The sequence below is a fragment of the Panulirus ornatus genome, chromosome 26 (assembly GCF_036320965.1).
Source record: "Panulirus ornatus isolate Po-2019 chromosome 26, ASM3632096v1, whole genome shotgun sequence".
NCBI lineage: Eukaryota > Metazoa > Arthropoda > Malacostraca > Decapoda > Palinuridae > Panulirus > Panulirus ornatus.
Genome location: NC_092249.1, coordinates 1,207,530 through 1,232,088, shown reverse-complemented (window position 1 = coordinate 1,232,088; position 24,559 = coordinate 1,207,530). Strand labels below are relative to the sequence as shown.

Sequence of the window (24,559 nt, the reverse complement as noted above, 5' to 3'; positions counted from 1 at the left end):
TTGCACTCATCATGGTTATGATGATCATCATTTATCATTGTACTGTTCATTATGATGAACATGATCATGGTGTTCTGATGCGAAGAACAAGTGTTATCTTGCTGGAGGTGGGTTTACACGAGATCATAAACATGCAACATGCAGAGCCCCCCCTTCAGATAGCCAGTGTGGCGTATGAGTTGCCGGAGAGCGACGATATCGTTGTCGTTGACTGAGCAGGGACATGTTGACAACCACACAGAGATTTCATCTTTCTCGGGGCCGGCCACAGTGAACCTCTGATTCGTCATGAACTGGAATTAATATAGAGCGTCTCATACCTCAATATGGAGGGTTTTCATGGTCGTGAATTCAAGTTTGGTGTTGGGAAAACACCTTCTGCACGTATCCCACAGTAGTGTTATATTGACCACATAAGGTGGGTGGGTTAGTGTAGTCAGCTGCAGGTGAATGGCCCTGGGAGGCTGATAGTCACCTGTCTCAAAGGTGAGGTATGACGCACCTTCAGGTGCCTACCACCCGCCTCAACCCTCCTACACAGACAGGTGTCAGTGTGTTACATAGCCTGGAGTCCTGAAGGCCGCGGAGGGGCGCCTGTATACCGGTCGTGGCACACTGGAGGCTCAAGGGAGGTAGCAACATTGTTAGTAAGGTAGGGTACCAGACTCGTGCGTATGGCACCACTGTTCGTGGAGGGGGCTACCACCCTAGTTAGCAGCCTCATATCATACACACACACTAAGGGGTACGCTTATACCCCCATCCATACCCTACAGACAGAATGGGGTACCCTTATATCCCACACACATGAGGGATAGTAAGAGGCAGTATGTATCCGCCCATCCAGTAGTGTGTGTGTGTGTGTGTGTGTGTGGCTACAGGTGTGCTACCAGCTTCTGCCCACACTCCTCCTTAGCCAACCTCTGCTCATGATAAACTATTTCTCCCCACAGTAGGACGCACACTTGTTTTTATGACCCTGCTGGCTCCGAAATATTTTGCCAGTTTATTCTGGCAGTATGTGAATTATCGTCGTGCGACGTGTTGCCTTCGTGTGTGTGTGTGTGTGTGTGTGTGTGTGTGTGTGTTGAGGGGGGGGGGGAGAGATGATGAGACCTAGCTGCTGGCGACGAGGCCAGCCTCCCCAGGGCATGCCTCAAGGTCGCCGCCAGATTAGCTGCGGGCTCTTCGCTCTACAAGGGCAGTACAGACGTGGAGGAATCGTCGGTGTGAAGACGAAGGCCCCATGTGGGAGATGACGGATCATGCACAAACTCCAGGTGTGCTGCCGCTGCCCTACCTGTGAAGGACTGTCATGAGGCCAGTGGTTGTGAGGGACGACCTTGTGGCCAGTCGTTATCAGAAACCACCTTGTGGCTGGTCGTTGTGAGGGACGACCTTGTGGCCGGCATGAGGCAGGAGGTAGAGGGACAACCTTTTTTACGACCCCAGTGCCAGAGCCTCCTTGGGGCCTGGCAGGTGGGCTGTGTAGGAGAGCCAAGGGACCTGCGTCACCACCCAGAGCCAGCCAGGGATGACATCCCTCAACTGCTGTTGTGTCGCCTGCCCGCCACTCTACCCCCATTTCCCATGCTGCTCTGTCCATTTAACACGTAATTCCATAATGTCCATCTTCTGCTCCCACCAGTTCTGTGTATCACCTGGTGCTTGCTCATGTGTACATCTTCCCCCTCGAACACCTAATGTTACATACAAATCTTGAGTGACTTAACTCTTACTTGTGTAAAGTTGAGGGCCCCAATTCTAGTCCACATTACATAAAACCGTAACTGTCATCCTGCTGGACACACACACACACACACACACACACACTGCAAGGTTGTGCAAAATTCAACCATATAGTTATGCATGGTTGCATGTGCATAGATCTTGAGAGTATACGGTCATGATAGCAAAATATGATATAAGCAAAGTAAACTACAAAATATGATACAAGCATGGTAAACGCTGTACAAAATATGATACAACCGAGGTAAACTACAAAATATGATACAAGTAAGGTAAACTGTGCAAAGTATGATACAAGCAAGGTAAACTACAAACTATGATACAAGCAAGGTAAGCTCTGTACAATATATGATACAAGCAAGGTAAACTGTACAAACTATGATACAGTCAAGGTAAACTGTGTACAAAATATGATACATGCAAGGTAAGCACAAAATATAATAAAAGCAAGATAAACTCAGCACAAAATATGATAAAAGCAAGGTAAACTACCAAATATGATACAAGCAAGGGAAACTACAAAATATACAAGCAAGGTAAACTACAAAATATGATGCAAGTAAGGTAAACTCTGTACAAACTATGATACAAGCAAGGTAAACTACAAAATATGATACAAGCAAGGTAAACTACAAAATATGATACAAGTAAGGTAAACTCTGTACAAACTATGATACAAGCAAGGTACACATAGAACATATGAAACAAGCAAGGTAGACTTAACTCATGAAACGGCAAAATAAACTACAATATATGAAAAAAGCAAGGTGAATTCTGTACAGTATATAAAACAAGCAATGTAAATTCTGTAGAACATATGAAACGGTCAAGGTAAACCCTGTACAATAAATAAAGCAAGCAAGGTGAACTCTGTAGAACATATAAAACAAGGTAAACTCTTTACAACAAATAAGACAAGCAAGGGAAACTCTGTACAAATAAAACAAGCAAGGAAAACTCTGTAGAACATACTAAAAAGGAAGGTAAATTCTGTACAATATATAAAACATGCAAGGTAAATTCTTAACATATCAAGGTATACTCTGTAGAACATGAAGCATGCAAGGTAAACTGCAATAAATAAAACAAGCGAGGTAAACTCTGTAGAACAAATGAAACAAGCAAGGTAAATTCTGTACAACATAGAAACAAGCAAGGTAAACTGTAAAACATATGAAACACATAAGGTAAACCCTGAACAAAATATGAAACATATCCTGCTCAGAAGTGTGAGACAAAAAGTTTCTCAATTACTCCTTGAAGTTAATTATAATTATTAGTGAAATAACAATGAATAAAACATTTGATAGTCAAATACTCTTAATAGTTGTGCAACCCTGTACATTGTAATTATGTATTTATTTCTTTTACTCTTTATGATATGTTAAAAAGGCAGGCATAATTATTTACATTATCGTTACAGCTAAGTGAAGCGGTAACCTCACAACTTGGCAACACACAGTAATTATTTATCTTCTTGTTACAGCTAAGTGAAGCAGTAACCTCACAGTTGGGCAACACACCAAGTATGGCTTCTGTGAGTGAGGATAATCAATCACCTGATTGTAACCATAGTCCTAGCCATGGCATTGCCCATGCAAATATGGAGGCCAGTCAAGATATGACCACAATACAAGAGCGTCTGGCTCTTTTGGAGGAGGATAATGCTTCACTTCGGGCATCTTGTGCATCTCTGCAGCACAAGCTAGATCAGGTAGGTTAAGCAGTGATATACTTGACAGTTTGTGAAGAATGAATGTTTTGATCTCACCTTACATCCATTTAACTCATTATATGGTAGACTTACTGATGAAAAAGGTTTGCAAAAGATGGTAGGGTTTTGACTGACAATATTCAGGTGAATATATTAATCCTAAGAGGAATTTTTCTCACACAAGTGTCTGTTTACTTTATTTAAGACTCCATAGTATTTGAAGTTGGATGTCTTTTCTTGTTTGAATATCATGATGCAATGCCATTTTGTTGAACTACTTTAAAAATAGCTTGAATCATCATAGAATCATGTATCTAAGGTTTATGAATATAAAGAATTATACTGTAAAAAAGGGCAAGAATTCAGGGAAGTTTGCCCAATGCTAAGGTCAAATGCACATTTGCACTATGATTGATATCTTGGTAATTCATATAATATCCTACTAATATAACTGTGAATAGCATTTCAGGAAATGAGCTATGAGGGGATTTTTCCTCAAATGCTCAGTCATCTGCTCCTGGTGTTACCATGCTAAGATGGGAAACAGCAAACATGTAACAAAAATGTGCAGGGAGCAAGTGGGAAGGGAGACCAAGATGTGAGGATTGGGTGAAAGAAGCTTTAGGGTATAGGTGAGAGGCATGCATGAGATAGAATGAACTGGATCATTGTGGTATACAGGGGATGAAGTACTGTCATTGGACTGGACCAGGACATATGAATTAATCAAGGTAAACCATAGAATAGTGTGTGGGATTTAGTTGTGGATAGTAGGCTATGGTTTCAGTACATTGTACATGACAACTATAGAAAGGATGTTGCTGATGAGACCAATGTTCATTTGTTTGTGGTGCACCCTCAGTAAGTTGGGAGATGTGATTGTACATAAAAGTTATATATGTACATATTCATATCAATATGTGTGCCTTAACACACCCTGCATGCAAGTGGTAACACCAAGAGTGAAAAGACACCTTTGATCAGGCTGCATCATGAATTGAGGATGACACTGGAAGAGTAAGAGAACTGGGACTTCTGATATAACTTAAATACTAAAAGTACCCAAGGAGAAGGAAAACACCAAGGATACTAATACTCTTCAAAAGAAAAAAATATGGTAGTTTTTTGGTAACAGAATATTAGAAATTAACATATACTTTACTACCAGCTTGTTACTTTAATTTCACCCTCACTGTAATAAGGAATAAGATACTGTCTTACCTGTTTGTGGTCGCAAGTAACAATGATTTTTTGTGATAAGTTTCAGTCTTTCTGCACCTGGCTCCTTTTCCACAGACCTGAAAATCCCCAGCATCCAATTAATATACAGGAGGTGTAAATTGCTAATGATTAGGACAGACCAAAGTGAATGTCAATGAACAAGATGAACTTGAGTTTTAAAAGAATGTTTAGCCATACGATAAAAGCTTCCATCTTATTGCATATCATTTTACTGGAATTCTGTCCACAAACACAATCTCTTCTTGCCATACATAACACTTAAAAACACTATTACACTGTGCGAGCCCTGCCTTTTGGCAAAATGTTAGGAGAAATAGAGATTAGTAGTAAGTAGGAACATTTAGGAGGAAACACTGGGTAGAAGTAGTAGGTAGGAACATTAGGTAGAGTTAGTCAGTAGGAACTTAAGTTAGGAGCCTCTGCAAACACTGCACTGGAGTTGCCCTCTGCCAGAGGTCTGTCAAGGGTAAGGCACTAAAGGCTAAGGAGCAGCACTGGAGTTCACTAGTCATGGAGACTTTTGCCGTGGCCACCCCCTTGAGGTAGCTCCAGTTGGGAACAGGCATCGTATATATAGACAGATAGATAATGTTTCTGTTCACATAGTAGGACAGTCAGCTGTTGACATAACGTCTGCAAGTGATAAAGAGACAAAGGAGGGAAAAACAAGCAGTCACAAGTCAGATGCTAAGTGGTTTTTGTCTCTGTCCAGCTACCTGTATCGACTTGGTGTTGCAAGTCATTATTTTTCATCTTCCAAATGTACTTTAATTTTCAATACCCCAGACTTTTTATAAACTGGCGGTAACTAACCATCACAGGATTACTACAATTTTAGAGAAAATGTGCAGTATGACAAAATTTTATCTGTATGATAGCTGTCCCATGCAATCCATAAGAAAGCATCTTGTTCCTAATAGCTTGCCCATATCTGTTGACACTTTCATGACAATTCATGTAATAGATGTAATAGTTTACTGAGATTTAAGTTACCAGGTAGGTATTTTAAACCTGAAAAATTTCTGGGGCTGTCATGTAGTATACAATCAAGAATTGAAATATTATTACTCAGATCACTGCAGTCACAGTGTTTTATATTCTGGTAACTACAATTAGTGCGCTTATGAACAAAATTCTCAAATCATATACCTCTGTCTCAAAGCAAAATATACTGCCATTAATGCTGATGACAGTATCCCATGCCTTGTTGCCAGATTCTAAAGCCTAAATTTTTTCCATACTATGGAAAAGATCTGTGCCATCTCTTCTCTGATTATGTAATATTTTGTGAAGCTATAAAACTCTTATGAATGATAGATATTCATGATGAAAACTCACAGTAATTTTTATAGGTTTGTAAAAAGGAAAAAACTTTAAAAAATACAGTACCATTCATCCCACTAAGTAAGCCTGACAGGCCTTCTGGCATACCTTATATGCTTGGTAGCAGAGTGGTATAACTTAGGGTACATAGCACACCAAACCAGTTTTTCACCAGGTTCAGTCATATATCATTTTATTCAGAAGTTTATGATCAAGTTAATCCTAACAACAAACATATGGAGACATTTTTATAGAATACCTAAGAATCTCATGCACAAAAAGCATACATCGGATAATAGGATTGCCACAGTGAAAGGGTTAATGACTGTATCGCATATTCTGTTGTTAGTTTGAATGCAAACTTAAAACTTGATTCATGAATCATAAGGTACAAATTTGCAAACTATCTTTTGGTGTTACCTATTTATAGTTTGAATTTCTTATTCATATTCATATTCTAAGCTTTTTTTTCCCTCAGGCTCAGCAATATTCAACTGTAGACACTTCATCAACCACAGTAGACCCAGACAACTCAGATACAAGTATAACATACAACAAATGTTGCCAGTGTGAGCAGCTGTCTGAAGAATTAAGAATTAGTAAAGATAAGTGCACTGAACTCCAACATCTTCATCAGTTATTGGAGAAAGAAGTTAAGACTCTCCTTGCACAAGTAGATAACTTTCAAACACAAGAAAATGACTTAAAGAGTGAACTTAAGAAATTAGAACAAAAGTTACAGGACACAGTAAGTGCTGGTGAAAGACTTAGTACAGGTGTACACGAATTGCTCAAAGAAACAGACCCACCTGCAGTGCCTAGAATGGATATGGCTACAATAACGCATGAACAAAGTGCCATTTCAAAACCAACTAATGCCATCCTACTTCCGGACATAGAACACTCACTAGATCCTCAGGAAGTGTTAAACCAGTATCGCCACAAATTAGAAAATTTAGAGAAGGAAAATAAAGCTCTACAGGTATGTGTTCCAATTCCCCTTTTCATAGACCCTATGATTTGCAGTTCTGATGTGGGTAGTAGATTATATTGCAGTTTGATTATGAAGGCATCATCGTTGAAAAAGTACAGTACATGAACTAAAGGTCTGCATTTTCTTTTGGTCATGTTTTAACTGTCTTTTCTATCTGTATCTCTGATGCCTGTTCTCTTAGAGAATTTTCCTCAAAGGGGTGGCCACATCAAAAGAATTTTCATAACTGGTGAACTTCATTGCTTCTTCTCAGCCTTTAAAGCCTCACCCTTAACAGGTCACTGGCAGAGGGCAGCTCTAGTGCAGTATTTTCAGAGGTTTCTACCTAATGTTCTTATCTATCTATCTATATCTCTGATGCCTGTTTTAATTGGAACTCCCTCAAAGGAGTGGCCACAGCAACAGAGTCCCATAAGTAAAGAACTCCAGTGGCGCTGCTTAGCCTTTATGCCTCACCCTTGACAGGCCACTGGCAAAGGGTAACTCTAGTGCAGTGTTTGCAGAGGCTCCTACCTAATGACTACTTCTATCTCATGCTCCTGCCTACTAATTGTATGTAATATTTCTACCTAATGCTCTTGCCCACATGTCCCTACCTACTACTCCTATCTACTGCTCCCATCATTTTGCCAAAAGGCAGGACTAGCGCATGGAGTTCACCATAAGAAAATCAAGAATTACGAAGAATGAGCTGTGTGAGTTAAGTGTTTTCAAGTGTCACATATGACGAGGAGAGATTGTATGTTTGTAGACAGAAACCCTGTCTGAGAAGTACAACTTGACAACTACTAAAGTGCTGGCTCAGTATGCAGATGTCACTGATATCCAGGCAGGTAGTACTGGTAATATACCTATATACCTCCCTGGTCATTGGCTGCCTACCTACTACTACCTCCCATGTAATGTACTGACTGACTACCAGCTAATGTTCCCACCTGATGTTCATAACTACTACTGCTACCTAATGCTCCTCTCTAGTGTTTCTGCATACTACTTCTATCTGTTGCTCCTACCATTTTGCCAAAAGGCAAGGGTAATGCATAGTGCTAACCAGAGGGAAATTGAGAGTTACAAAGAATGAGATGTGCGAGTTAAGTGTTGTCAGGTGGTATGTGTAACAAGGAGAGATTGTATGCCTGTGGACAAAATTCCAGCAGGCCACGTATGGGTGAGGCAAAAAGAAAAGGCAGTTACCTAGGTCAGAGAAGTGCAACTTGACAACAGCTGGAGTGCTGGCTCACTGAGCAGCCATAACTAACCCTCTCAGTTCCCAGGCGGGTAGTAACGGTAATATACCTCCCTGATCAATGGCTCCCTACCAGCTACTACTTACTTTATCATAATGCTCACATTGTCTGAAGTTCTGGTTTGCACTATTCGTAGCCCATGTGTATTTTAAATGGTAGGTACAGGGGCAACTCTTAGGTCCTCTTTGCAAGAATAATCCATCAATAAATTTCCTACCAGGTGACAGTTAAAGTGACACTTAGCATCACTTTTTCTTTGAGATACCTGGTCATGCCACTCTCACTGCTATGTTACTCCTCAGTTTGCCATAGTAAAGTTATATTTAAGAGATGTTTCATTTAGAAGTCCCTCTATAGACTATGGCCTGTAGTACCCCTTTTCCTTATTGAAAAATTATGCTACTCCTGGCTGGTGTCTTGGCTGAGTGGCTGCTTCTCTGTATGTAGGCAGTGCTTCTAGCCTTTATGAATATCTTTTTTCAGAGCAGAATGATTTAATTCTATGACCATTTTTAAATTTTAACACCCACAGCCAGGCATGATGAGTTTACATTGGAAAATTATTGTGCTAAAGTGACACTGTGAGAAGAGACTATCTTTCTTAGTGATGATTTATTGTGAAGGTTTTAACTAGTTTTCAGTCAGGTAGCAATAATTTTCATACAGTGCTTCAGTAATAGTTTTGCCTGTACAGGCATGTAATATTCAAATTGTGTGAGGATATGGCTTTGATAATAAATAATGAACATAGTAAATTAGTTTTACCTTTGATGAGATCGTTTTTACGATACAGAACTGTTACAGTATCCTGACAGCTTTTTTCCATCATTACCCACTTTTTAATCAGCAGTTACAATTTTGCTATTACATTGTATTATTTATCCTATCTTTACTCATCCTGTTATATTGTCTTCAGGAACAGTGTCACGCAGCAGAAATGGAAAAAAATACACTTAGGACAAATATTCGGAAGGTGAGTGCTAATTGGTTTGAGCGTAAGACCCGCCTTAGCGATAGTGACACTGATTCTCACCATGGTGAGGACGTCTGTGCTCATCAGGATTCCTCCAGTAGCCACACAGAGGTGGGAATTCAGGTGCCGGACTTTGTGCCAGAAAACCATCACCCATTAAAGAGAAGAGAGAATATTCCTAAACTTCTAGCTGAAATCTCATTTACAACAGGTAAACTTGAACTTACAGAGAGAATGTGTGCTGAACTTAAAAAGCGTGTTAAAGATTATGAAAATGTTATTGATGACCAGGAAATCATAATTCATGGTTTGAAAGACCAGTTAGACACATACTTTAATGACAATCAGAAAATGTCCCAACAATTAAGCACCTTAACAAAATTGTTTGAGGACTTAGAACTGACCGAGAAGACTCGTGTTAATGAAGTCAACCCTCCAGATAACTGCAATATATCTTTTAGTAGCCTGCCTTCAGAGGAGGATTTTAAAAAGATGTCTAACAGTGTTAGTAAGACTTACATTAAACTGAAAGAGCTTATATTTGAGAAAAAGTCCCTAGTTACCGAGATAGAACGCCTAAAGGTACTCAACATAGAACTACAACGACGTGTGGCTCAACAAGAAACAAGGCTAGTTAATGTTTCTGATGCACTTCATACTACTTGGATGTTGGTGTCAGATATGAAGGAACAACATGCTCGGCTGCATTCTTCAGAGTCAGTCCTCCGGTATGAGTTAAAAGAGAAAAGAGAGCTCCTTCATCACTTGAGGGATGAATTGGAATGCTCACGAGAACAGTGGCACAAGATAAGGCAGATGAACATGGAAAGTGAAGAGGCATGGAATAATCTTCGGGAGGAACTTAATGAGAGAAGACGTATAGCAGAAAAAGCAGTAACGTCAAATGGTGGAGAATGCCTTCAAGAAGAAAAAATTGAAGGGGCAACAGTTGCTTCATGTACTTGTGCAGAATTTGAGCCACCAGTAGACCTACTGTTGGATATGGCCATTGAATATGGAGTAATTGATGCAGATGATGACACCTCTACCTCAATGGTAGCTGCTATAGAGGGTGAGGACATGCATGCTACTCGCTTGCAAGATCTAGAGGACCAGTGCAGTTACCTTTATCAAAAACTCATGGCATCTACAGCACGATCATTGACTCTAGCATCCAGATTGACTGCTCTTCACCAACATTATGGCTCAAGTGATGATGATGACGATGATGACAATGATGATGATGAAGAGGATGACTACTTTGGACAGGAAGATGATGAGGAAAATTATCAGCTTCATAACATAGATACAGAAATTTTAAGTCCTGATCCAGAGAGTTCTGACACAGCATATTTGAGTGAGGCAGACACAGGATCAGCTACTTCTGGTGCTCCTGGGAATTTGTCTGAAGAAGAAGGCACCACTGCAGGAGGAAATGAGGATGAGTCATTTTCCCCAGCAGAAGACACTGCAGAGGTAGATGATGATCTCAGTAAGCGACTCATCAATTTTCTTCCAAGAAAGATTGAAATGCTGCATAAAGACAACAAGAAACTTGAGGAGCGATGCAATCAACTTCTTGAGGAGAAGACTCGCTCTGAAGCTCAGCTGATGGAAACTCTGGAAGGAGAGAGAAGACTAAATAAGCAGATGGAAGAAAAGTTGGAACATTTGGGCAAGTGTGTTGATGAACTCAAACTAGAACGCAATGGCAAGGTAAAGTCAGACACATTATGATTTCTGTGGATGATATATCCTAATTGTCAACTAGAATTAACCATTCCCTAACACGAGTGTATATTGCCTGATGGATTATTGAATCACATACTTGAACTTTGTGTGAACCTTCAATTTTTAATGAAAATTAATCTTGTTGTTTCCCAAACTTTTGCACTATGAATGATGTTGTTACAAAATACTTGTTGATTTTTTCATTTGTGGCAATTCCAGCAGTTTGTATAGTAGATTTAGGATATGTTTTACAGTAAGTCCTAGTAAATGTTTGTCTTTGTTATATACTTATTAATCTCCACTTATATATTTCTATTCAGATATCAGTATTTGACTCAAAAGGGAAAATTTTTTTGCAAGGACTAGATCTAAAAACCATAGTGCAAATATACCAGGCATCCAATATTTGTCACACTTGGGCACCATAGCCTTCTTCATACACTAACCATTGTAGCTCTTTATCCAGCCCAATTCCCATCCTCTTCAACCCACCTCTGACAGATACTCTTCCTGTAACACCCAGTACAAAGTCAGTGAGATGGAGGGAATTAATCTCTGATTTGGTCATCCACACATCACATGGAGAACTCTCATATCTCAAATGGGGTTTTCTAAGTTCTAGTGAGAAACTACAAACTAAAGTTTAAGATGATAGTTCATGGTAATATTCTGTGGTCGTAGCTTCAGCACTAATTGTAGGATTGATAAGAATTAGGGCATCAGTTTCTTTAACAGACTCAGATGGATTGAAATACTTCTGATTAAGGGTATTCTCTGTATATTACTGTTCCACCCACTCTATTCCTGCATGAACTGATTTGTAGAATTCAGACTGATATGTAAAGTAACCTGTGGATTTCAGTGTGAAAGACTAATGGGTGTCTTCTGAAGTAATGGAGGGTCTAGAGTAGCATCTCTAATTAGCTTGACCCTGGAATAGGCTAACTGATGGATGTTAAACTTATCTTGTAAGACTCCATAATTAACTGATATTGAACACAGCCTTCTTGGATGGGGATTTTACAATTTCTCCATTTCACATACTGTAATAGTTAAAGTATAATCTTTCCATAAAACAATTATATTTTGATTACAAATAATGTAATGTTGATTGGTAGGTTAATTAAGATATATAAAAGCATGTCTTTCATATCAATGAATCTGTCCTTGTGCTTCAGATCAGTGAGGCAGAAGAAAAACTGAAACAGAAAGTTGCTTCTCTCAGTCAACAAGAAAAGAAGTATGAGAGCCTTGAAGAAGAAGTAGATATTCTTAAAGATAGATATGAGGAGAGAGGAAGACTACTCCATATAGCAACTGATAGAGTTAAGGAGGTAAGTGAAAAGGAAACTAAGGGAGACTAAGATAGGGAGATAAAGAAAATATAGAGAAGTTTCACTTGAGATGCAAGAAAAGAAAGGAAGGAGATAGAGTATGGGACTTTAATTAGGGAGGATAGGGTCAAAGAGATAGAAGATGGAAACTAAAGTAGAATGAATTGTGAAAAGGTAAATGAAATGACAAAAGTACTGAAAGATATGAAGAGAGAGTTAAATTGGTGTAAAGGAAAAATGGGGTAGAGACAGAAGTAAGGCATATTAAAGCAGGGGAGAGGTTATGGAGAGAGAAGAAGAAAGGTGATGGAAAGAAGGAAGCAGGGAACGGTGATGGAGTGGAGTGAGAAGGGGATGGAAAATGGATAGAGAAAGGAATGAAGGAAAAGAAATTATCAAAGAACACAGGGTGGAGGAAAATATTAAATGGATAATTAGAAGGTTGAGTTGATGAGAAACTATTTAGAAAATAGGAGAAGAGACCTGCAGAAGATGGGAGAGAAAGGAAAAGGGAATGAATTACTTCTCACTCCTGTTGACATTCAGGCTTTACTGGCAAGTGCATCAGCTAGATAATATGTAGGTGGTTAGATTAAGTAAGTAGTGTAAGGGTAAGAGTGATGTGTGGAAATAAAAAGAGTATGGTTGAGAAAGCAGAAGGGGTATATATATATATACCTGCTGCCTTGCCGGCTTTCATCTTCCACAAAGCTTGCACTACCTCTTCTCTGTTTACCAAACCATTCTCCCTATCCCACTCACTTCGCACACCACCTTGACCAAAACACCCTATATCTGCCACTCTATCATCAAACACATTCAACAAACCTTTAGGGTACTCACTCCATCTCCTCACTTCACCACTACTTGTTATTACCTCCTCATTATCCCCCATATATATATATATATATATATATATATCCCTGGGGATAGGGGAGAAAGAATACTTCCCACATATTCCCTGCGTGTCGTAGAAGGCGACTAAAAGGGAAGGGAGCGGGGGGCAGGAAATCCTCCCCTCTTGTTTTTTTTTGTTTTTTTTCCAAAGAAGGGACAGAAAAGGGGGCCAGGTGAGGATATTCCCTCAAAGGCCCAGTCCTCTGTTCTTAACGCTACCTCGCTAATGCGGGAAATGGCGAATAGTATGAAAGAAAGATGTATATATATATATATATATATATATATATATATATATATATATATATTTTTTTTTTCTTTCATACTATCCGCCATTTCCCGCGACAGCGAGGTAGCGTTAAGAACAGAGGACTGGGCCTTTGAGGAAATATCCTCACCTGGCCCTCTTCCCTGTTCCTTCTTTTGGAAAAAAAAAAAAAAAAAAAAAAAAAAAAAAACGAGAGGGGAGGATTTCCAGCCCCCCGCTCCCTTCCCTTTTAGTCGCCTTCTACGACACGCAGGGAATACGTGGGAAGTATTCTTTCTCCCCTATCCCCATCCTCCTTTCTTTCTTTTGATTAAGAAGGAGAGGGAGCGGTTACTACTAAGTCTATCAACTCCTCGAAGGGGCACGCACCCACTGTTATTGAGTTTCCTTTCAAGTATTATTATGCCCGTGGGTGTTGTGCACCGTCCTGATCGAGTATCATCTGGTCAGTAGCAGCGTCAGCAGCTACTGACCAGACTAAAGGGGGAGGGAGCGGGGGGCTGGAAATCCTCCCCTCTCACTTTTTTTTTTTTTTTTTCCAAAAGAGGGAACAGAGAAGGGGCCCAGGTGAGGATATTCCCTCAAGGGCTCAGTCCTCTGTTCTCAACGCTACCTCGCTAATGCGGGAAATGGCGAATAGTATGAAAGAAAAAGAGAAAGATATATATATATATATATATATATATATATATATATATATATATATATATATATATATATATATATATATCCCTGGGGATAGGGGAGAAAGAATACATCCCACGTATTCCCTGCGTGTCGTAGAAGGCGACTAAAAGGGGAGGGAGCGAGGGGCTGGAAATCCTCCCCTCGTTTTTTTTTTAACTTTCCAAGAGAAGGAACAGAGAAGGGGGCCAGGTGAGGATATTCCCTCAGAGGCCCAGTCCTCTGTTCTTAACGCTACCTTGCTAATGCGGGAAATGGCGAACAGTTTGAAAGAAAAAAAAGAAAAGATATATATATATATATATATATATATATATATATATATATATATATATATATATATATATATATATATATATATATATATATATAAAGAGTACCACTTGTTTATGGATGGGGTTGTTAGGGAGGTAAATGCAAGAGTTTTGGAAAGAGGGGCTAGTATGAAGTCTGTTGGGGATGAGAGAGCTTGGGAAGTGAGTCAGTTGTTGTTCGCTGATGATACAGCGCTGGTGGCTGATTCATGTGAGAAACTGCAGAAGCTGGTGACTGAGTTTGGTAAAGTGTGTGGAAGAAGAAAGTTAAGAGTAAATGTGAATAAGAGCAAGGTTATTAGGTACAGTAGGGTTGAGGGTCAAGTCAATTGGGAGGTGAGTTTGAATGGAGAAAAACTGGAGGAAGTGAAGTGTTTTAGATATCTGGGAGTGGATCTGGCAGCGGATGGAACCATGGAAGCGGAAGTGGATCATAGGGTGGGGGAGGGGGCGAAAATTCTGGGGGCCTTGAAGAATGTGTGGAAGTCGAGAACATTATCTCGGAAAGCAAAAATGGGTATGTTTGAAGGAATAGTGGTTCCAACAATGTTGTATGGTTGCGAGGCGTGGGCTATGGATAGAGTTGTGCGCAGGAGGATGGATGTGCTGGAAATGAGATGTTTGAGGACAATGTGTGGTGTGAGGTGGTTTGATCGAGTGAGTAACGTAAGGGTAAGAGAGATGTGTGGAAATAAAAAGAGCGTGGTTGAGAGAGCAGAAGAGGGTGTTTTGAAGTGGTTTGGGCACATGGAGAGAATGAGTGAGGAAAGATTGACCAAGAGGATATATGTGTCGGAGGTGGAGGGAACGAGGAGAAGAGGGAGACCAAATTGGAGGTGGAAAGATGGAGTGAAAAAGATTTTGTGTGATCGGGGCCTGAACATGCAGGAGGGTGAAAGGAGGGCAAGGAATAGAGTGAATTGGAGCGATGTGGTATACCGGGGTTGACGTGCTGTCAGTGGATTGAATCAAGGCATGTGAAGCGTCTGGGGTAAACCATGGAAAGCTGTGTAGGTATGTATATTTGCGTGTGTGGACGTATGTATATACATGTGTATGGGGGGGGTTGGGCCATTTCTTTCGTCTGTTTCCTTGCGCTACCTCGCAAACGCGGGAGACAGCGACAAAGTATAAAAAAAAAAAAAAAAAATATATATATATATATATATATATATATATATATATATATATATATATATATATATATATATATATATATATATATATATATATATATTTCTTTCATACTATTTGCCATTTCCCGCATTAGCAAGGTTGCGTTAAGAACAAAGGACTGGACCTTTGAGGGAATATCCTCAAATGGCCCCGTTCTCTGTCCCTTCTTTTGGAAAATTAAAAAAAACGAGAGGGGAGGATTTCCAGCCCCCCGCTCCCTTCCCTTTTAGTCGCCTTCTACGACACGCAGGGAATACGTGGGAAGTATTCTTTCTCCCCTATCCCCAGGGATAATATATACATATATATATATATATATATATATATATATATATATATATCTTTTCTTTCTTTTTCTTTCAAACTATTGGCCATTTCCCGCGTTAGCAAGGTAGCGTTAAGAACAGAGAATTGGGCCTCTGAGGGAATATCCTCACCTGGCCCCCTTCTCTGTTCCTTCTTTTGGAAAATTAAAAAAAAAAAAAAAAAAAAAAACATATAAATATGAACATGCAGGAGAATGAAAGGCGTGCTAGGAATAGAGTGAACTGGAATGATGTGGTACACTGGGGTCGACATGCTGTCAATGGATTGAACCAGGGCATGTGAAGCGTTTGGGGTAAACCATGGGAAGTTTTGTGGGGTCTGGATGTGGAAAGGGAGCTGTGGTTTCGGTGCATTATACATGACAGTTAGAGACTGAGTGTGAACGTATGTGGCCTTTGTTGTCTTTTCCTAGCGATACCTTGCGCACATGCGGAGGGGAGGGGCTGTCATTTCATGTGTGGCGGGGTGGTGACGGGAATGAATAAGGGCAGACAGTATGAATTACGTACACGTGTATATATGTATATATCTGAGTGTGTATATATATGTATGCGTTGAGATGTATAGGTATGTATATGTGCATGTGTGGACGTGTATGTATATACATGTGTATGTGGGTGGGTTGGCCATTCTTTCATCTGTTTCCTTGTGCTACCTCGCTAACGCGGGAGACAGCGACAAAGTATAATAATAATAAAAAAAATAATATTGGTTGTGTTTTACCACTTGTAATAAGCATTTCTTTTTCATACCCATACCCAGCTTGAGACTTCTCTCCATGCAAGTGAAGCTACTGCTAAGGATACTCTTACTCAGCTGAACCAAGCTAATGTTGAGGTAAGAGTGAATTACAGTCTTTGTGACAGTGATTAAAGATTGTTCTTTTACTTGTGGTTCTTCATGTTAGTCCTTTCCTACTTAATGTCAGAGGTAAAAGAATAATATTCCTTCTCCCCAGTCCCCAGGGTTAAGTTTGAGGTATTAAATTCTGAAATTCAATATATGAATGAATCATAATACCAAAAAAGTATGTTTTAGTTTGAATAAAAACATACGAACATATCCTAGTAAAATAACCAAGATTGATATATGAAAGATATGTTTATAATAACTATATATCACTGAATTTAAGGAGGATAAGGAGAAAGAAATATGTTCATACTATAACTTTCCTCTTGTTGCACATATACTGATTAGTATTATTCTTTTATACTTATTAAAGATAATTTATACCTGTGCTCAGAAATATTCTTTTTTTACCTATATCTTAAAAATATTTTCATTGTGTTAAAACAGGAATCAGCATATCTTACTTGCTTTAATCCATGAAATTCATATTCCAAAGGGGATATCTTGACATAAAATGCAGCTCTGTAGCCCATCACTGATTGTAGAATATAACTTCTCTGCATTGTATATCATACAGTAGAATTTTATTTATGTTGTCTCACTATGCTCCAACTTCCATAAACATACTTGCTTCTTGCAGGTTACTAGGATGCAGACTATTCATAGTGATATGAATTGTAAATATGAGCAGCTCAAAACAGAAGTGCATACATTGCAGCAACAAGTTGCAGACTTGAGATTCCAGGTTTCTTCTAAGGATATGGAGCATGCTGCTGCAGTGAAGGTACATTGTTTTTCTTTCTTCTTTCATGTGTGTTTGCTCCTTCCCACACAAGAGGTAGCATCAAAAACCGATGCAGTAGCCTTGAAGACAAAAACCCTTGTTTGGCTTTTTCTTCTGTCGCTTCCCTTAGAAAAAAATACAGGAGGAGAGGATTTCCAGGTCCCCCCCCCCATTTCTGTTCTTTCTCATCTTCTACAACATGAAGATGCATAAGAAGTATTCTTTCTTCCCTTTCTCCCTAAGATGACATTGCTTTAATCTTTTTGTGTAATTTCATTTGTATAACTCCAGACACTGGGTTTGCATATACTGAACAAAGTTACTTCATCTGTTTATTCATATATGTTCACCGTTTTATTATTTTTGTACAATGTCAAAGCTCCTTTTATTGAAACTTTTAATCTAATACTGTTATGCATTCATTGTTTTGAAATTTATATCATAGCAGTTAAAGTCGTTCCCTGTAAGGTATTCTACAAAAAGTAAACTTCATAAATAAATTCATATCTCACAAAAATCCATCAATGTATTTATATATATATCTGACTGTTGTCATCCCGGCATGTTACCCTGATGCACTTTATCAGTCAGTTTATCTATATTTCTAATCAAACCCCATTTATTCCAGTTGCATCATTGACTCTTACTATGTCATCCAAGAAATTTATGTTGAAAATCTTTACACCAAAACCTCCTATGAGCTGTTCATGCCACACTTCTCTTTTTTAACTAAAATAAGCAATATGAATACTTTCTATCCAGCAATGTTTGCCTTGCACATGCTGCCAGGCTAAATGTTATTTTAGCATACGTTGAAAGGCATTTATTGACAGTAATACCTGTGCATATTCATGTGTATGGATGCTCATATACCCAAGTTTTAGTGTATATTTGTCACATGACTATGACCCTGACCTAAACTATTGAGAGCAGAGGGCTGAAAATTCTCCACTCCATTTTTACTTTACCAAAATTGCAAATATATATATATATATATATATATATATATATATATATATATATATATATATATATATATATATATATATATATATTTTTCTTTCTTTCAAACTATTCGCCATTTCCCGCTTTAGCGAGGTAGCGTTAAGAACAGAGGACTGGGCCTTGGAGGGAATATCCTCACCTGGCCCCCTTCTCTGTTCCTTGTTTTGGAAAATTAAAAAAAAAACCGAGAGGGGAAGATTTCCAGCCCCCCGCTCCCTCCCCTTTTAGTCGCCTTCTACGACACGCAGGGAATACGTGGGAAGTATTCTTTCTCCCCTATCCCCAAGGATAATATATATATATATATATATATATATATATATTTTTTTTTTTTTTTGCTTTGTCGCTGTCTCCCGCGTTTGCGAGGTAGCGCAAGGAAACAGACGAAAGAAATGGCCCAACCCACCCCCATACACAGTGTATATACATACACATCCACACACACAAATATACATACCTATACATCTCAATGTACACATATATATACACACACAGACATATACATATATACACATGCACACAATTCACACTGTCTGCCTTTATTCATTCCCATCGCCACCTCGCCACACATGGAATAACATCCCCCTCCCCCCTCATGTGTGCGAGGTAGCGCTAGGAAAAGACAACAAAGGCCCCATTCATTCACATTCAGTCTCTAGCTGTCATGCAATAATGCCCGAAACCACAGCTCAGGAACAGCATAGTTCTACCAATCATAACATGTGAGACATGGATGTGAAATAAAACACACACTTTTAGGATTTAGGCATCTAAAATGAGTGTTTGAAGTATGCTTGCAGTTTGTACAAATGGTAATAGAAGAAATAATGCTGAGATGTTGGGGATGGGGAATGTCAGGAAGAGGAAAATACTTTGGGGTGTTTTGGCAATGCTCATGGGTATGTAAAAAGAAATATATGAGAAAATAAACTTGAGGAAAGACAGCCAGCTTAATCCAGGAGTAGACCCAGAAAGGTATGAGCAAGATTGACTATGTTAGCTGGTGTGTTTGGATCCAGCAGCCTTGGAGAGATTGATCCCATGGCCATCCCAACAAAGTATTGCCCTGTGAGTACCTTCAATGAGTATTTGCAGAAAAGGCAGGGCTAATGCATAGTGCTCTTTGCTTGCCTTTCTTGTTGGATAACATTTTTTTTCTCTAGACAATATAAATGTTACTGGATTCTGCCTGTTTGCAGTTACGTCACGAGTGAAAAGTCATCTTTGGCAAGGCCACATTACCATCAGTTGATGAAAAATAGTACAGTTTTGTCAAAGAACTTTTCAATCCAAAGGAACCCACCCAGTCCATGCTACTGAATGTAATGCAGCCTTGGAGCTGTAGGAGCCCATGATTAGGGGGTCCTGTGGTTACAGCTTCATAATCCTTTTGTGAAAGGGGTCCTGGTGTTGTATAATGATAATGGTATTGAAATCAAATTAGAAGATAAATCAACTTTGAGTTGTTATTATGTAATTTGGTGGTGAGTATTCATTACTGAAAAAAAATATTCCCCATTACAAAAAATTTTGTTAATTGCAGGCAGACCTTGAAAAATCAGAAGCACTCACTGCTGCAGCATCTCAGATTAGTGAACAGGAGGCAAAAATCACCCAACTGGAGGAAGATGCCCTATCACAGAAGCAACTTTTACTAACTGAACAAGACAGACTTACTTCCCAAGTAAATGAGCTGACGCAGAACTTACTTGAACGAGACAATCAATGTTCCTGCCTAAATGATAGACTACAACAAGTAATTATGTTTATTCTCTTAGATTTATACACACTTTTGAAAATATGCTGATATAAACAACATTCAGTTAAAAGGTAAAGCAGTATACCAGCATATTTCAAATGTTCATTATTTGATAACAATAGAGAGTATAAAGCACTAACGTGCCTGACCCTAATGGCCACACTTACTCTTTTTCCCATGTGCATTCTTTTGTTTATCACCACTTTACCTTAGTAATCAGCCTTTTGTGATGGTATAAATCATAGTTGTTCAGAGGGAAATGAAGAGGTAGACTGCAAAGTTTAGCAGTGTAAAAAAAAAAGTGAGCACTACAACAGCCCAATGTATATAGGCAATGGCAATGCTGTATTGGTGAGAAGTTAGCTTGCTAAAAGCAAAACTCATGAAAAGAAATAATTTAAAGAAAGCAGAAGAGGGTGTTTTGAAATGGTTTGGGCACATGGAGAGAATGAGTGAGGAAAGATTGAGCAAGAGGATATATGTGTCGGAGGTGGAGGGAACGAGGAGAAGTGGGAGACCAAATTGGAGGTGGAAAGATGGAGTTAAAAAGATTTTGTGTGATCGGGGCCTGAACATGCAGGAGGGTGAAAGGCGGGCAAGGAATAGAGTGAATTGGATCGATGTGGTATACTGGGGTTGACGTGCTGTCAGTGGATTGAATCAGGGCATGTGAAGCGTCTGGGGTAAACCATGGAAAGTTGTGTGGGGCCTGGATGTGGAAAGGGAGCTGTGGTTTCGGGCATTATTGCGTGACAGCTGGAGACTGAGTGTGAACGAATGGGGCCTTTGTTGTCTTTTCCTAGTGCTACCTCGCACACATGAGGGGGGGAGTGGGATGGTATTCCATGTGTGGCGAGGTGGCGATGGGAATGAATAAAGGCAGAGAGTGTGAATTGTGTGCATGGGTATATATGTATGTGTCTGTGTGTGTATATATATGTGTACATTGAGATGTATAGGTATGCATATTTGCATGTGTGAGCGTGTGTGTGTGTACATTGTGTATGGGAGTGGGTTGGGCTATTTCTTTCGTCTGTTTCCTTGCGCTACCTCGCAAACGCGGGAGACAGCGACAAAGCAAAAAAAAAAAAAAAAAAGAAAAAAAAAAAAATTCACAGTATAAGTTAAGAACCAAATTTTCCTGCATTCTATATTCTTAATAATGTCCACTAAGTTTGTGCTTTGTTTCTTGCCCTTCACATATATATTAAACATTCCCAAAGAAAGAAAGTGAAACTCAGGCCATAGATGACATGAGTGTTAATCTGAATTATTGTTGGTGACAAGGTGTTAAGCATTTTAAGATACTTATGGTACAGTATACTATTATGTAATATTTATAGGCAGAGGCTACACTGAAGGTGACACAACAGAACCTCTCAAAATTACAAGCACAGCTGCATACCACCAAGGAGGCATCTTTTCAGCTCAGTGATGACAATGGACATCTCAGGGAGAAAATTATTCAGTTACTTAGGTAAAGTGAATGCTTTCATGTTTATGTCATAACATTTGTGGAATGCATGTTAATAGCATCCTTGCTTACCTTTTTCCTAGAATTAAAGAATTATTTTTTATCACTGCTAACCTTTGAATTTATTGAAAGTCTAAAGCTGCATAAATGATTTATGCTTATAATCACATTATATAGCACTACAACTACTTATAAGAGAAATGGGTTCATCCTTCAAAATTTTTTTCTTTATGTGCTTACCTTTCTTGCCTCAGCAAAAAAACATTAAAAACTGAGCCTTCAAGGAAAAATACTCACTTTGCTTTGTCTGATCCTACTTTTAGCACCTTTTAGTGCCCTTGCACAACACTGGAGATTTGCAGGTTGTATTCTTTGACCCCTATTCCCAAGGGTAATCGTTCATAAATGATGGGCAATTGACATTGAGACTTCTTCCTCCTGAAATGAATTTAATTCTCATGCAGGTTTATTGTTTACAGTGTCAAAATTATTTAAATAATATCTTTGTATGCCTTGATATAAGAGTAGTGTAACCTTTGATATTTAAGAAGGTAGTTTACACTCTCAGGGCCCCATCTCTTGAACATCCTCTGGTATCATACAACTTCTTTAATTTGTTTATGCTTTCTGAATTAACCACATCCTTAGTCATTCTCTTCCATTCACCCACCTTTCTTATACTGTAAAAGTACTTTTTTTTACATCTTTTCTTAACAATTTCTTGCTTAATTTCATGTTATGTTCTCCGTTTCCTCTATCCCTACATCTCTTGAAGAACTCTTCACCCTCATTGTCATCTGTCTCTTTTAAAAATTCAAAGGTTGTGATTAGGTCACCCCCACTCTTCTTTCCTCCAGGTGGGCAGATTTAAAGCCTTTAACCTTTCCCAGTAACTTAGCTCTTTTAATTCTAGTACTATTTTAGTTATGTGCATGTGGGTGTGTTTAATTATCTATTTGTAATAACCTGTTTGTACTTTTGGTGTGGGGTCTCACCATTTATCCTTACATACTTCTTATATAGGATGATGACTCACCAAATTTTAGTTGCATTCTTTTTCCCTTCAATTAGCATTGTCCATATCTCAGAACTCTTTTGCTCCGACATGCCTCCTATTTCCATATACCCATTTCTTGCTTAATTTGTAATTACCTCTATGTACCTATGAGGAGGGAGCAATCGCAATGTGGGACCCCACCATGTATCTTCGCATCTCTCTCATATAGGCTTTTGAATTAATTGCATTCACTGTGCTTTATTCATGTGTTCACAACTCCTTTCCTCATATTCCCCATACCCATGGTGTTTGCTAAATTTCCAATCATGCATTCCTCTTCTGGAGTATCTTTTAACTTTGAAGGAATGCTTTAACATTATTATTGATTCCTTGAAATTTATGTGGGGAATCTTATTCCTTTGTATCCTTCTTCCTAATTAGGCTGATCAAGGGCTTTCCTCATCTCTTCAAAACTCATGTATGATTACCTATTTGTGAATACTTCTGCATGTAAGGGGAAGAAGTTTTACAATACTGTGGCACCATCTCTTAAACTGCATCTATCATACAATTTTTCTTCTAAATTTTGTATAATGTCTAACACAGATTGGTGTCAGTGGGAAGGTTAACTCTCATGTCCCCAAGTCGTGGACACTGCCAACCCACCTAAGGTACAGCCTGTCACAGTACTCAGTAATTCTTTTATGACTAAAATTTTTTCCTGATACTTATTTCCATTTCCGTTGTGTGAAAAGTACTGAAACCACAACCCCCTGTCCACAACCAGGCCCTATAGACCTTTCCGTGGTTTCCTCCATCTGCTTCATATGCCCTGGTTCAGTCCATTGACAACATGTTGCCTCCCACTTACTACATCAATTCAATTCACACTGTCACGTGCATGCCTTTCACCCTCTTGTAAGTTCATGCCTCTGGCATTCGAAATCTTATTCACTCCATCCCTCCATCTCCAGTTCAGTTTGCCCCTTCTGTTTCCCCTCCACTTCTGACACATATATCCTCATTGTCAACCTCTCCATACTCATTCTCTCCACATGTCCTAAACACTTCAGTACACCCTCCTCAGCTCTCTCAACCATACTCCTCATATTACCACACCTCTCTCATACCTTATTGTTTCTTACTCAATCAACCCTCCTTACATCACATATTGTCCTCACATTCCAGTGTCCAATGCATTCACCCTCCCCCATACATTCTCATCTGTAGCTCATGCCTTGCATCCATACAACAGCATCTGGATTACTGTACCCTCAAACATATCCATCTTCACCCATCCCGATTGGGAACTTTTTTCCACATATTCCTTAGTGCTCCTAAAACCTTTGCCTTCTCACCCACCTTAGGACTCATCTCAGCTTCCATGGTTTAATTAGCCAAGCCTTCTCCTTTCCCTGTTTGGGATAATTTTGTGATTCTTCACAGCTAATGGGTACAATCAAAGCAAACACTTCTGCTTTTCTTTTACAACTTTCAGAGCACATGTTATATGAACTGAAATTGGAGTTGCATTTTGAATCTCCTCATTATTGCTATAGACTGCATGCATGTGTTAAGCATCAGTTTTAAACTTTGTTGACAGGTTAGTTACACATTATGCCTTAAGCCTCTCCACCAGTACTACATCCCATGTGGGGCTCCAAAACATAGTTGAACATTATTCATAAGTTTTTTTTATTTATTTATTATACTTTGTC

The 24,559-nt window shown here is 39.1% G+C and overlaps 1 protein-coding gene and 1 long non-coding RNA gene across 10 annotated transcripts in view; one reads left to right on the top strand and one right to left on the bottom strand.

The window, feature by feature from the left end:
- Nucleotides 1-6,499, bottom strand: part of LOC139757397 (uncharacterized) — a 244,962-nt gene extending 238,463 nt beyond the window's left edge. The window contains exon 1 of the long non-coding RNA XR_011714617.1: nucleotides 4,685-6,499. This is a non-coding gene — a long non-coding RNA (uncharacterized lncRNA). The remainder of the gene's footprint in view (nucleotides 1-4,684) is intronic.
- The window catches only part of LOC139757392 (uncharacterized), a 72,708-nt gene that overhangs the window by 31,993 nt on the left and 16,156 nt on the right, over nucleotides 1-24,559 (top strand). For 8 of the 9 annotated variants that reach the window (XM_071677827.1, XM_071677828.1, XM_071677826.1 and 5 more), the window contains 8 exons: nucleotides 3,236-3,463; nucleotides 6,507-7,010; nucleotides 9,186-10,958; nucleotides 12,152-12,307; nucleotides 16,736-16,810; nucleotides 17,463-17,606; nucleotides 20,155-20,367; nucleotides 21,714-21,847. In XM_071677827.1, the coding sequence (XP_071533928.1) occupies nucleotides 3,236-3,463; nucleotides 6,507-7,010; nucleotides 9,186-10,958; nucleotides 12,152-12,307; nucleotides 16,736-16,810; nucleotides 17,463-17,606; nucleotides 20,155-20,367; nucleotides 21,714-21,847 (3,227 nt within the window). The remainder of the gene's footprint in view (nucleotides 1-3,235; nucleotides 3,464-6,506; nucleotides 7,011-9,185; nucleotides 10,959-12,151; nucleotides 12,308-16,735; nucleotides 16,811-17,462; nucleotides 17,607-20,154; nucleotides 20,368-21,713; nucleotides 21,848-24,559) is intronic. The other variant, XM_071677829.1, reaches the window with a different exon arrangement.